We start from the raw sequence: 13,611 nt of genomic DNA, 5'->3' as shown, positions 1-13,611 counted from the left end.
GCCCCCCCCCCCCCCCCCCCGGGGGGCAGAAAGCCACTAGGCGCTGAGCCCAGTGGAGGGAGGTGGTGCACAGCACCAGTGATGCATGCCGCCTCCCGCCACTGGGTAGTAAACCACTAGGCGCTGATCCTGGTGGAGTGGGGTGGAGTGCAGCCCCATTGCTGTGCACTACCTGCCTCCAGCAGGCAGCAAGCCACTAGGCGCTGAGCCCAGTGGAGGGGTGGTGCACAGCCCCAGTGCTGCATGCTACCTCCCTGCACTGGACAGCAAGCCCTCCACCTAGCAGCTTGCTACCCAGTGGAAGGAGGCAGAATGCACTACGGGCACTGCACACCACCCCCTCCACCAGGCTCAGTGCCTAGCAGCTTGCTGCTCAGTGGAGGGAGGCAGCGTGCACCCCCAGCACTGCATGCCAGCCCCCTCCACCAGGCTCAGCATCTAGCAGCTTGCTGCCCGGTGGAGGGAGGCTGGGGCTGTGCTCCAACTCCCTCCACCATGCTCAGTGCCTAGTGGTTTGCTGCCCGATGGAGGGAGGTGGTGTGCAGCACTGGGGCTACACTCCACCTCCCTCCACCAGGCTCAGCACCCAGCAGCTCTCAGCCCCATGGAACTGAGCCTGGTGGGGGGGAAATGGAGTACAGCACTGGGGCTGTGCTCAACGTCCCTCCACTGAGCTCAGCTCCCAGTGGCAGCATCAACCTCCCACCAGCACCCCCAGGCAGTCTCTGCTGGACTCCTCCAGGGGTGTGGGCGAAACTTGAAACAGCATCAAAATAGCAAAACTGTTTTGACGAAACAAAATTGAACAGTGCTTTCGAAATGAAGTTAAACTCAAAACAAAACACTGTTCCATTGAAATAGAAGTCGAAGCGAAACAGTGCTGTTTTGCATAGCCCTAGTAAATATGCTACAATCACACCTTAACTTGCAGTGTTGATACACCCAAAAGTGGCTGAATTCATGAGCTGTGCATGTGAATGGCATAAAATAGGAATGGTGAGTCCGATTTTTTCAGCTACCCCAAGTTTAGCTTGAGTGCACCTGAGGAATGTTTGGAGAGAGACCGGTAGCTCCATGTCATCATCCCACGCCTTGGACCAGCAGTTGCTAAAGCATCTCAGGTGAAACGTTCTAGGACAGTCTGAGAACTGTTCCAAGCATTGTCAGCTGTGTCATCAAGACCTTTTCTGGTTCAGGATCAGGAGAACATAGGATATTGTACTGCACTGTACTGTCTGCAGGGGGTGAGTAGGCAGTGTAGAGCCATTTATGTCAGCTATTTACCATCTGCAGATCCCCTCATGAGGGCACAGCTTGGCTCTAACTGTAGATAGTTTTACCCAACTCTGCACTGTTAAACAGCTGTAATTAGGGTTGAGAATTTGGCCTTATGTTTTATTCATTACCATTCCCTTCCCCACTCCAAAATCTATGCTCCTCTTTTCATTAAAGTATCTGCTCCTTTTCCTTTAATTTAGTGCCAAGTTGCTGTACTTCATGTTTTAGCCAAGAAACTTTACCTAGAGAGTGATCAGCATTAATCACAAAACCGACTTTTCAAGAATAAAGTGTGGGAGAGAAGGAAATGTAGGTTTGTTTAATTTGACCAATCTGTTTGGTTATGGTTTGCATTTAATTTTTGATATCCAGCTATTGAGGAAGGAAATAAAATGGCATTTTTAAGATTTCAGCTTTGAGTCATGTTTCCCAGGCTAATTGTCAAGTAACTGACAGATCAGTCACGGCTGACAAGTGAGTAATTGGAAGAAGAGAGGGAATGCAGCAGGTGTCAGTACTAATTTGGTAAAACAAAAAAAACTCGAGTACAGAGAGTAGTATGATAGTCACTTACACAGTCATGACGTTACAAGCTTTTCATACAAAATGTGTGCGGGATTTTACAATGCTGAGAGCATTAACCATTACTCAGACTTTTCAAAGGATCACAGGTTTGTTTTAGAGGAGAGCTGAAAGATCTGTTGTACAAGATGTGCCTGAGCTCCCTAATTATTAACAGGATCTAGGTAGGGGCTTAATAAATTTGAGCTCGAAATACCCATGGAAGGAGGAAGGAATATCCTTATGGAGTTTTCCAACATTGTTCTGTTAGGCAAAGCTGCTTCGTTTTCTAAAATGTTTTCAAAGTCCATCTGAAAGCCAGCTGGAATCTGCAAGCAGTGATAACCATCTTCACAGAGGACGAGTGCCAGCTCCATCAGGCTAACATCTTCTTGAAAGGGTCTCTCACATTTGTCCCTGTCCCTTCTGTCTCCAGGTTTGACCAGTCCCTGCTTGATAACCCCTTCCTCTAATGTGCTTAAAGCTCTTCCCTTTCCTTGGTGAGATATTCTCTCTGTGAGATGGATGCCATGGCAAACCCAGACTCTTGGAGCCAGTGCAAGGATGTTTAGAAATGTTCTCTCTGGCTCACGAGAGGAACATTCTCAGATTTTAACGTTCAAAAGTTTGTAAACCAGTTCCTACCTCACTTGGTTGCCAAGTCAGCCATTCTGACATCTGTATTTCCTCACCTCAATCTTAGCTGACTAAACTAGGGGTCGGTGTGCTTCTTCTTCTTTTTCTTTTTTTTGACAGCTGTAGCTCTCCTACCTGCTAGCAGCGAAACAAAGAATTGTGTTGGCAGGTACGTAAAGTTGTGCTCTGAAGAGACTGTACAAAGCAGCATCCTGGTGTCCTATGCTTGTTGTCTGTTAAGGATTTCAGTATTGGATATGGTCCATTTTCAAGGAGGAAAGTTTCCCTCTGCTCCCCGTCCACCAACAACTCCATCCCTGAAAGCTCCCCTGAGAATTCAAAATCAAGGTCTGTTTTTTGGCTTGCCGGCTTTTGTGTCATTACAAAGGCATTAGAGTCTGCAGGCTAAATTCTGCCCTGACTTGCACTTGTAAAAATCCTATTATATGGTGGCTAGACAACTGGCTCAGTAGCCACAAGTCACAATTGGGTAATTTAAAATGGATCTGTGTAGTTCTAGTAATAAGTTAGGCAAGGATTTGTATGGGATGTTTTGGATAGGGATGATCCTGCCTCAGGCAGGAGGTAGGACTAGATGTTCTCCTGGGGTCCCTTCCGACCCTAGTTTTTTTATGCTTCTGTGATTCTCTTCCTATTCTGCCTTCATTTACACCTGCAGCCAACTTCAGTCAATTAACTGGAGGGACCTGCAGCAGAGCTTTGATTAACTATCCTGTTGCTGAGGCAAAGGCCAAAACAGAATTTGATTCGCTCTTTCTAGCTACAGGACATGAAAGCAGTCAAAATGTTTTTGTGTCAAAGGCCAGCAGATACACCTTCAAGCGTACAGAGGTAACAGATCTGCTGAGTGCCTTCTTTACAATGTCACTTGTCAGAATACCATTACAGTTAAAAGGAGAAATTAACTTCAGCTAGTGTTCTGATTCATATTTCAGGGTCATATATTTCCTTGATGTTGTGAAGGGTTGCGAAATGTGTTTAGCACACCTTGGAGGAGCTGAGCACGGGCAAATCCTAATGATTTTGTGGCACTTGAGCCTTCATGGGATCAAGCCTTAAAACGGTGTGAAAAGGGAGTGAGAAATGCATCCCACAATAACATGACAAACTGAAACAAAAATACCTGACTGAATCCCCTTTAAATAAAATGCCGCCAATTCTGTCCTATGTAGCAAGATTTGTGACTGCAAAGACAGAGGATGAAGTGTCAAATCATTTTGGAAATGCACTGGACCACATCCTCAGTAAGTGTATACCAGAAAGTCACTGACGCTACATTGATTTACATTTACAGAGGATCTGGCCACTAGGTGTACATTTTTGCTAAGCACTAACTCATTCTACTTGTGTCACATGTGACAAACACTAGCCTCCACTGAGCAGAGAGGCTTCCCACTGCCTCACTGGACACCACCATTTATTCACATATCCAGCATTATCACCGTGGCAACCTCTGGGTAGAGGCTTTGTGCATCTTGGATGCTTCATTCGACCTTTTAATAGCTGCTGCCATGCCTGATTCCATGTGCATCACTCAAAGATGCTCTTCTGCCTGCATCTTCAATGCACTTCCAGGTTGGGGTAATATCATGGAATGTGCTTTGTCCCCTGCTAGGGAGAAATTTTTGTATTCTGAAAGTGTAGCATGGTTTGATCTTTAATGGCCATCTCTGGTGGGGACACAACTGTATTTTGTTCTTTTTCTCTGAACTCTATATCACACAAACACCCCAAGATGGATAGGAATATTGAGTGAACAGCTGCCCCTCCTTAAATGGTGCTGTGCTCCAAGATCCTCAGCCTAATTAAAAGGTAATAGAGGTCCCAAGCCACATGTGCTGCTGTATGCATGTGTGTGCATTACTTTGTTTCACTACTATGACAGCACATGCTCTTACAAAGCTATTCAAGGCATTAGAAATACAACTCCTCCCTCCAGTGCCCCATGTGTGTGAGCAGCTCAGGCTTTCTGCTTCAGCACACTCCCATTTGATCACTGGGCTGACAGTCACGACTCTGTTCTACACCTTCAGGCTTCACAGAGGAAAGAAGGACCAAGAAAAACACAGAAATAGGCACATAACTGACCTACAGATCCATCAATAACTTAATTCCCTTGCAGCAGAATTACATAGGGGAAAGAGAGGAAAAGAGGGGAGGAGGAAGAGGAGGAGAAGAAAAAAAAAATCCAGAGAATTCTAGCCTTGCAAATATAGTCAAATTGAGAATGAGAGGAGTTCATTTGCTCTAGAAGAACAGGGAAGAAAGAACAGATTAAATAAACAAAACAGGAGAAGATTGTAGCTCCCTTCACGATAGCAGCAGTATTATTACAGAAGTAAAATGATTCCTCCGTGCAGCACTACTGAAGTCAGCGTGGATAGCGTGGAGAAAGAAAATGAACTGGAGAATACAGATCAGCCCCCCTCTCCAGCATCTACTACCAGCCAGGAATCAAAGGTATTTCATCTATGTGATACAAAAATGCACGTTATTTTCTTCTTTGCTGATGGTGTATGTTTTTAAGTTGGAATTCTGAATTGGGATTTGAAATGACAATTTACTGTGGTTTGCTAACCTTAATAAGTATTTGTAGTAATGATTATGTTGCAGAATTCTTACCTTTTTACCTAGGCAGTTCAAGAGGTCAAACTGAAAAATACCCGTTTTTGAGATGTTGAGGGCTTTCTTATAAAGGAGGAAATCAGTTGTTAAATAATATATAACCATTTCCACACTTGGCATCAGAATGTTTAAAAGGTTTTCACTTATTCATGCTTGGAAAGACTGATTGAGTAGCAGGTTCAGTGAGGAGGTGAATTTTTTTTCTTTCCTAGGAGACCCTTCAGTGAACTTTGGCATTCACTGTTAAACAAGTCAGTAGTTGAAAAGGGGCTTAGGAAATCCTTTTGGCTAGGAATCTCTACTCATACCACAGATCATAGATTTTTTTCACCACCTTTTATTATTGACCTGGTTCAACTTACCCAGCTGAAAAGAGTCATCCAGTTCCACTTTCTGTGCTCTTACATTTTTAATTGACTCACACAAGAGAAGTTTCTCAGTCGACCTGTGTTTTGTTAGAAAAAGAGATGTGAATGTAACATGGTAGACTTACAAAACAGTAGTTTCAATATCTTTATTATTCACTAAACAGGCGAATATGATCCTAATAGTTAGTTATTTATTATTTGTACAGTGAGGGCACCTGGGAGCCCCAGTCATAGACCCTGACCCCATTAAGCTAGGCAGAACAAACTATAGCCCCTGCCCCAAGGAGCTTACAGCTAGATTGGGCATTTCAAAATGACCGTGTCTGTTCTCAGCTAATTAAGCAGCTAAGCTGGACCTTGCAGCCGCATTTAAATTAGATGGCTCTTTCAGCCCATTAAGCAAAGAATATGACATCGTTCTGCAGTACCAATTACTAATCACTCTGGCAATTTGATAAAGCGTAACAATAATGTTAATTTGAATATTTTTGGTGTACACCACTGAAGAGAACAAGGGAATCTCCTAAATAAATGAGTGGCATCAAAAAAAAAGGGAAAGGCCCCCTGTATCTACAGTAAGAACTCAATGCTGTAGTAAGCTATCAAGCTTTGGAGCATCCCTGTAGAATGCAGTAGTGTTTTTATAGAAGAGGAGAAACGGGGTTATACAGTAAGCCTCTGTTCCCCAGAATATTTGCTTGGCAGGGGCTGAACAACCTAACTCCCAGAGAAATCAGTGGGAGTTGAAAGCACCTCACAGGAGTTGCCTGGAGCCAATCAAAGTGCTGGAGGAATTCTGTGAGGTCCTGTGTTAAACACGTGAACTGCCACCAGGCCACTAGGACCAGATTGTCACATGCATTGTATTGTGTGCTGAGCCCTGGCCATGGCTCCTTTCTGCATTGAGATACTGTCCTCAAGCAGTGACATGCAAAGAGATATAAATCTTGAGGTTTCACTTTGTGTTTACAACTGTGTGCAAGAGGCACTGAGTGAATGGGTCCCAGCAGCTTCATGACCAGCAAAAGCTGAATATTCATAACCTTAATATCAGAGAAAGCAAAAATCTTGCATACAAAATTATTTTCTTTTAGCCATCCATTCATAGCAGTCCTACCAATGCCAATGAAAGTTAAGGACATCTGGCAAGACGGCACGATACTACTAAATGTTTCACGACCTAACATTATTATCTTTGGCTTTGCTAGGCTCACATCTATGAGTACTTGAAGTGATATACTGGAACAAACGTCTGTGCAGTTTAGCAGCTGATGCTATTATTTGCATGTAAATACAGTGTACATATAATGTTTATAGCATATATAGTGTATGCTGGGAATTTAGGTATTATCAGAAATGACAGGGTATTCTCCTTTTATATTAAAAGCCAAGGAGGTTTCTGTTTGCTTGGCATGTTGTGATAAGAATGTTTTAGCTTTAGTAAAGAAAGGAACAGTTGAATTCTCAGGTTTATAAGGATAACGTTTGTGTCACTTTTTATTGAAGAACACTTATACTTTTAAATCTATTCTGTGACCCCTCCATATTGACGGTGGCATGGGATCATTGACAGTATGCACAATAACCACCTTAATATCAAACAGGGAATCCTCCAGCAGGTTAAAGACGTCTAAGAAACATACATAGGACTGGAAGGGATATCTTGATTCAAGAAGTCTATGTCCCTATTGCAGGCAAAAATGATCTAGAATCTCATGAGGCCAAATTTCAGAAAATGAGTTTTAAGCTTGCATGCACAAAACCATGCTGAGGGGATGACAAGGAAGACATACTGGAGTACCTGACTAGCATGTGGTTGAGATTCACCACTTCAAGCAATGGGAGAAGTAGCTGAAATTCAAAAGGATCTATTAGGCAGGAAACAAATGGTGAAAAATCTGACTTCTAGCAATGAAGATTTGTGCAAGCATTTGAAAGATTTTGAGCAGGCATTTCTAATTGGACTGCCTCTCATGTTTTAATCATGCCTTCCTTATATAGAAGGTATATTCTAATCCACAGTGAACACGGCTTTGTACAAACATGAACTCACCCACACAACACTCTGTTAGCTAAGTTTTAGGAACCTCATTTTACAGTTGAGGAAACTGAGATGCAGAGTGCTTAAGTCCCAAATATTAATTCTCCTGTTCATACTGACTACCATGTTAGCGAATAAATTCTGTGAAATTATTCTGAGGGCATGGGCATGCATACATGCAGAGCTGTTTCAAAAGGGGAGCTGCTGATTGGGAGCATGCAGCCACTGTTATGTTCTAACACTTACCCTGAAAGAAGCAATGTTGGAGCTGTTTAGCTACATCTCTGTTGTTCCTGGTATGTCCACACACTGTCGCAATATAACAGCTGCCGCAGTTTGGACCAAAGGTATCCCTCCCCTTTTGAAATGGCTCTATATGTGCTTGTGTCACACTTTGAGCGAGGTACTACTGACCAAGAGGGAGGAGATTTAATCTGCCCCTATGTCTGTGCTTCTTCTGTGGAGATCCCAGGGTTTGCCACTCTGAAGCACACCACGACCCTCTCGTTCTGCTCCACACATGCCAATCCAAGAAATGAGGTGCTGAAATCTCCAGAAGGTATAGTGCTCTTGAAACTGCTCCCTCCATGGTACTGAAGAGTAGCAGTAGGGCTGTCCTTAGGACAGCTTCACTGCCCCATTTTCTTGTGTGCAGCAAGAGAAGGTGTCTTGGGGGGGGTGTTTGAAAGAGCTGCTCCTTAGGCTTGCCAAAGAAGTGGTAAAGATGCACCCTAAGAGACTTGCTCCAGGACACAAGGAGCTGACAAAGGAGGTCTGAATCTGACACAGCAAATGCTCAGGAGAACCTAACTTTTAGGGTCACACTCATTCCTTTAACCTTGCTGCTGATTACACCTGGTGTCAGGAAACATCTCTAGCCCGTGATATAAAGCAACAAACATATTAGTAAAATGGGACTTCATGTTAAGGAATCCCCCAATATATTTGCTTATCATTAAACATGCATTTTCAGATCATCTCCCTTTGGGCGCTTTGCACGTTACACTGCAGGTGGTGTCAATTCAAATGTGTATCCAAGGGACAAAAACTTGTAACTAGGCTTCCTTGTAACAGAATATAAGTTACTGCTGTGTTCAAAAAGCCTGTAGTTTGAATGGATAGGAATGCTGTGATAACAACAGTAATTTATTAGCTCTTGAAAGCATTTATTTGGCACCTAAGTACTGTGGGACTGGGTGCTTAAGGTATATTGTAGGAACAACTTTATGAGCACGCAGAATGAATGCATGTGAAAATTATATTATGTACATAGGAGTAATTATTGCCTTGACATATTCTGATCCCTCAGATCCATCTAGGAGAGTGATTGGTTAGTTTTTAGTGGAGTTCTCTAGATTTGCATCTCAAAAGTAAGAAGTTGTCTAGGGAAAGTGTTCCTGTGTGAAGAGTTGTGTGTCCAGGCTCTGGTTGCTAATGCCCCTTCTGGTCCTTTGTAAAAGTCATATAAAATTTAATAGTAAATTAAAACATTTCAACTTTGGGGCTACATTACCAAGTTAAAAAAGAAAGCTGTATTGCTGCTATAAAATGTGATACACAAGTTAGAAAACTCTGTACAAAGGAAAACATTTACTATTAATTTCAATAGGTTTTGGTGTAAGTTATATGAAAGCTTAGTAGTTCCATCCCTATGAAACTCAGTAAGACTTTGTAGGAGGATATGAGTCTGTCTTTTGATAACTATACTTTTACATGAGCCTGTATCTTAATATCTGTAACAGCAATTCAAGTCACATAGTATATTTTAATAATATGGACAAATCCCCAGAGATACCAGAAAAGAAAGTACCCTTTACATATTCAGATTCCAATTTCTAGAGGTGTTAAGCACTTATATTTTCCACTGATGTCAATGGGAGCTGTAGTTTTTCAGCATATTTAGTCCCTGAGTCTCTAGGGTGTGATTTTTTTCTGTTACGCTGAGCACCTGATGGCGTCCACTGAAATTCATCCCAATAGTTTTCACTTTCTTGGAAGAAAATCAGGCACTCTTTCATATGTATGCCTATTTCCATCCACTCTTGCAAAGTACAGCTGTACTGTACATGCATGAGAGTCACACACCTTTGTGCTCTGTAGCTTAAATATTTTCATGAAGACCCTACATTGACTTGCACATTGAATTGCTTGCATTCCAGATATTTATACACTTGAGATACCTAAGTGTTTTTTGCCTTGAATGCTTTTCCCTTTAAACTCACATAGCTTTGGCTGGCTTTAACATGTTAAAGGGATTCTCATGCAGCTGAATCTACTAGACACCAGATAGCCAGTGACCAGCTCATAGATGAACAAAAACAACGACATCCAAATTTAATGCTGTCTAAAAAAAATTACAGTTTATTTGTACAAAAAACCCCTAATTTTTGACATAGCAAACACTGTAGGATAAACTCTGAGAAAGTAAAAGCCGAGATGTAACTTTTAGTATATTGAATCTTCCACACAGCAAGATTCAATTTACTGTTGAATCTCCTCAGTCTGTCTCTAAAGCAATCCAGAAGTTTGAACCCCCACTACCTACCACATTGTGAGCTCTTTAAAGTAATAATGGTTAATCTGAGCTGGCTTGGACAGCTCGCAACTCTGTTGGCTTTAATAAGATTATATCATGCGGGATTTGGTCTACAAAGTTTAACGGATATCTCACTTGTATAAAGAGTTAATACTTTATGAGGCTCCATAGATGGTAATTAGTCAATGAATATTTAAAAAGGGCAGGGAGCATGGCATACAGTTAGTGTTTCACCCTCCACATTGCTGGATAAATATCCAGTATGCAGTCTACTACATCAATGGCCTTCTAGAGAATATGAAAACAGCCTTAAACATCCTGAAGGGAAAACACGATTATTTCCTATTCTGCCTCAGAACTGTTTTACATGCCACTCCATAAAATGGTGAGTACATATTGTGAAGGTAATGCTAAGCAGAAAAAATGAGCTAAAGTACTTCTTACCCACAGTTTAAGTGTTTTAATAGAAATTAGGCAGAAGATTATAGGCAAAGGCTATATCTAAAACATGTTCTGCTTTTTGACTCCTTGTTTGTTGTACTTGTTGATACAAGTTTCTTTTGACTTTGTACTTTCTGTCTCACCTCCCACCTGTTGATCTGCTGATCAAATCCGGCCTTTGGGAAAATGGTGCCCTGAGCGAACTTGTATTTTGGCTGCCCTCCTCCCAACCCAAAATCATCAGCGCTGCTGCAGGCAGAGGCAGGTGGGCAGGGATGAAGAGTGCAGCCCGGCAGGAAGGCAGAGCAGCATAGTGTGCCAAGCAAGAAGGCAAGTAGGCATGGCTGCTGCAGTGTGGGAGCAAGGCAGGCAGACTGGAGCAGGTACCACCCTACCTGCATATGCCTGGCCCAGCTCTTCCTGAGCACTGACTGGAGGCAGGGGGCAAGCTGGGCTGGGCACCAATCCTCCTGTCTGGGGCAGAGATCCACCAGGGCAGAGGGAGAGTGCTGCTGTGAGCATGGGCTGCTCACACGTGTATGCATGTGTTTGCACACCCGACCATGGCATCATGGGTGTTTGCACATGTTGCCCACCCCTAAGGCTGCCTCTGTTGCTGATGAAATAGTTTGGGACTGTAATTAGGTTTCTTTCTCTGTAATTAGGGTTAGGTAATTATCTTCTTTTTGGGGTGTCAAGATACCTGAAGTAAAATGGGAAGTAACTTAGTTCTTTCTGATCTCCTTTAACCTACACACCCTGCCATCCAAATAAAGACAAATTCCTACTGCCTCTTAACAAGCATCTGGTCTGTCACTGGCTAATGACTTGACTCAAGCCTTATGTGAGAAATGAATTTGCCAAAAATAAGTTGTTTTTTCACTGAAACAAAATAGGCAGTTTTTGCAGGAAGATGCTCTCATGCAGTGGCAATACGTAGGGTGTGCACGGGGGTGCACATGCACCCCCTGAAAGCACTGGTGCACCCCTTAACCAGCCACACTCCCTGCTTAGGTGATAGGCGGGGGGGCAGGTGGGAGTGCCCGTGCCCCCCCTAACTAGCACTGATCAGGGAGTGGGGACACCAGGTGAAGCACCACTGGCACCTCCCAGTCAGCATGATTGGCCACAGAGGAAAGTCTCCCCCCACAGTCGGCAAGACTGGCTGTGGGGGACCCTCCCCCCCGGTTGGTGAGATTGGCTGCAGAGGGACACCCCCCCCCAGTTGATGACTGGCCCCTGGGGGGGGCATGAGCTCCCCCTGCCTCAGGTGGCACCAGTAGCCCATGCTGTCATGAGTACGCAGAGAGAAAAACTTGGTCAGTTTGTCCAAATGTACCTCAGTTTTTCAAATGTCGGTGCCTGAACTAGGCCCCATTATTTGCTGTGTGCACCTACCTCTTGCACAAGTTTCATTTGCACACACAAATGGGCATTCATGTAAAATGGGTAACTTTGTATGGGGTGAAATTCTTCTTTTCTTGCTCGTGGATGCCCATTTCTAATAGAAGCATGAGCAAATCTTCCAAGTTCTACCACCCAGGTGTCTATCTTTTCAACAGGACAACCTGAGCTGACTGAACAGGAACAATTTTGACTCTGAATTTCATTTCCTATTAGCACAGGAACTCCATTGAACTTGGTCAGTTTACCAGTGTCACAAGAAACTTACAACTTGGGTGAGAACTTATCTCAGACAACCTCCAATTTGTACCTGTGATGTATATAAAATAAAATGAACTTCCGCTTTTAGCATGGATCATTTAAATATTACAAATGACTTACAAATCACCTTTTAAGAATGCCCTGTCAAAGTTCACATGCACTCCCCCAGAATAAGCACACCTAAGTTACGAGGCCATGGAGTGTTCTCAATGCATAGTGCATTTTGTAGCTGAGCTCTTCTTAACTGACAGTAGTAATGTGACAAATCCTATCAAACTGAATTGCAATGACTTAGGCATTTGTCATGAATCAATCATACTGTAGCTATTTGAGACATCATTCCATTAACAACCGTAATAGTGTGCTGTTTCCCAGCTCCGGGAGTTTCCAGCTCCCCACCTGGAATTCCTAAATACATTCTTTCAGTTAGTTTCAGTGACAGCTCATTGCATTATTATTTTTTTTTAATCTTGATGCAGATAAGCTATTAAATGGCACTTAGAAATGCAGCTTGATTAAAACACCACACATGCGCTGCTTTCTTAATAATGAGGGTCATTTTCGCAGCCCACTCTTCTAAAAGGAAAGCAAAATATAGCTGACCTATCGTACCCAGCAGTTAGATTCTGTTCAGATACAGCAAAATACTATAAACTGGGTGTATTTTAACCTAATAAATTAAGAATTTAGAAAATAATCCCCTCCTTTCCCACTCAGGTCATTCCTCTGAGTAAAACAAAGAAAGATAGGGCTATGTAGGCATGTAGGTCACAGAGCAAAGGTAGCTAAGTAAATTACAACTTGCAATTGCAAATTATATTGAAGAGAATTCTAGAACCAGATTCATACCTCGGTTACTCTTGTGACACTCCAGTTATTCCCATAGAAATCTAAAAGATTTACACAGCTGTAACTAAGAAGAAACCTGGCCTAGATTATGAAAGACTCAGAAATGTTACATGATGCATGTAGCCATCCAAGGAGGTGTCATTTCTGGAACAGAGATATATAATATAACTGATAATTCACCATCAACTTAAAAGTTGAGGTAATGATTCAGTAAAAACAAGCTGCTTGGGGATTTACTAGTGAAATTGAATACCTTGCTCCTATCCCATACACACACCTACCTTCTCTCTATTAGTATAACCTTCCAACTCAGAAAGGCAGAGATGAAAATGGCATTGCACTGAGCGTATATACTGTACATTAGGCCTGTGCAAAGCGACTAGTATTTGCTTTGGACTCGGCTGATTCAGGGGACAGTGATTAGATTTGGTGACTCGAATCACTGTCCCGAATCAATTTGGCTGAATTGGATTCGGAGATTCAGCTGCTGCTGAATCGACCAAATCTCCAAATCAAACAGGCCCCACCCACCACCCACTCTTTCAGCCCCATCAGTGGCTGCCTCACCCGACCCCAGTGTCCCAGCTCTT

General features: G+C 42.9%; 1 protein-coding gene across 1 annotated transcript in view; it reads left to right on the top strand.

Annotated features, from left to right (window-relative positions):
- The first annotated feature begins 4,490 nt into the window (after nt 1–4,490).
- The window catches only part of STAC (SH3 and cysteine rich domain), a 115,904-nt gene continuing 106,783 nt past the window's right edge, over nt 4,491–13,611 (top strand). Inside the window, exon 1 of the mRNA XM_014519933.2 lies at nt 4,491–4,956. Within this exon, the coding sequence (XP_014375419.1) occupies nt 4,840–4,956 (117 nt within the window). The 5' untranslated portion in view covers nt 4,491–4,839. The remainder of the gene's footprint in view (nt 4,957–13,611) is intronic.

The sequence above is a fragment of the Alligator sinensis genome, unplaced genomic scaffold, assembly GCF_000455745.1.
Source record: "Alligator sinensis unplaced genomic scaffold, ASM45574v1 scaffold1118_1, whole genome shotgun sequence".
Classification (NCBI taxonomy): domain Eukaryota; kingdom Metazoa; phylum Chordata; order Crocodylia; family Alligatoridae; genus Alligator; species Alligator sinensis.
The sequence above is the reverse complement of the archived record's forward strand: the minus strand, read 5'-3'. Positions and strand labels throughout refer to the sequence as shown.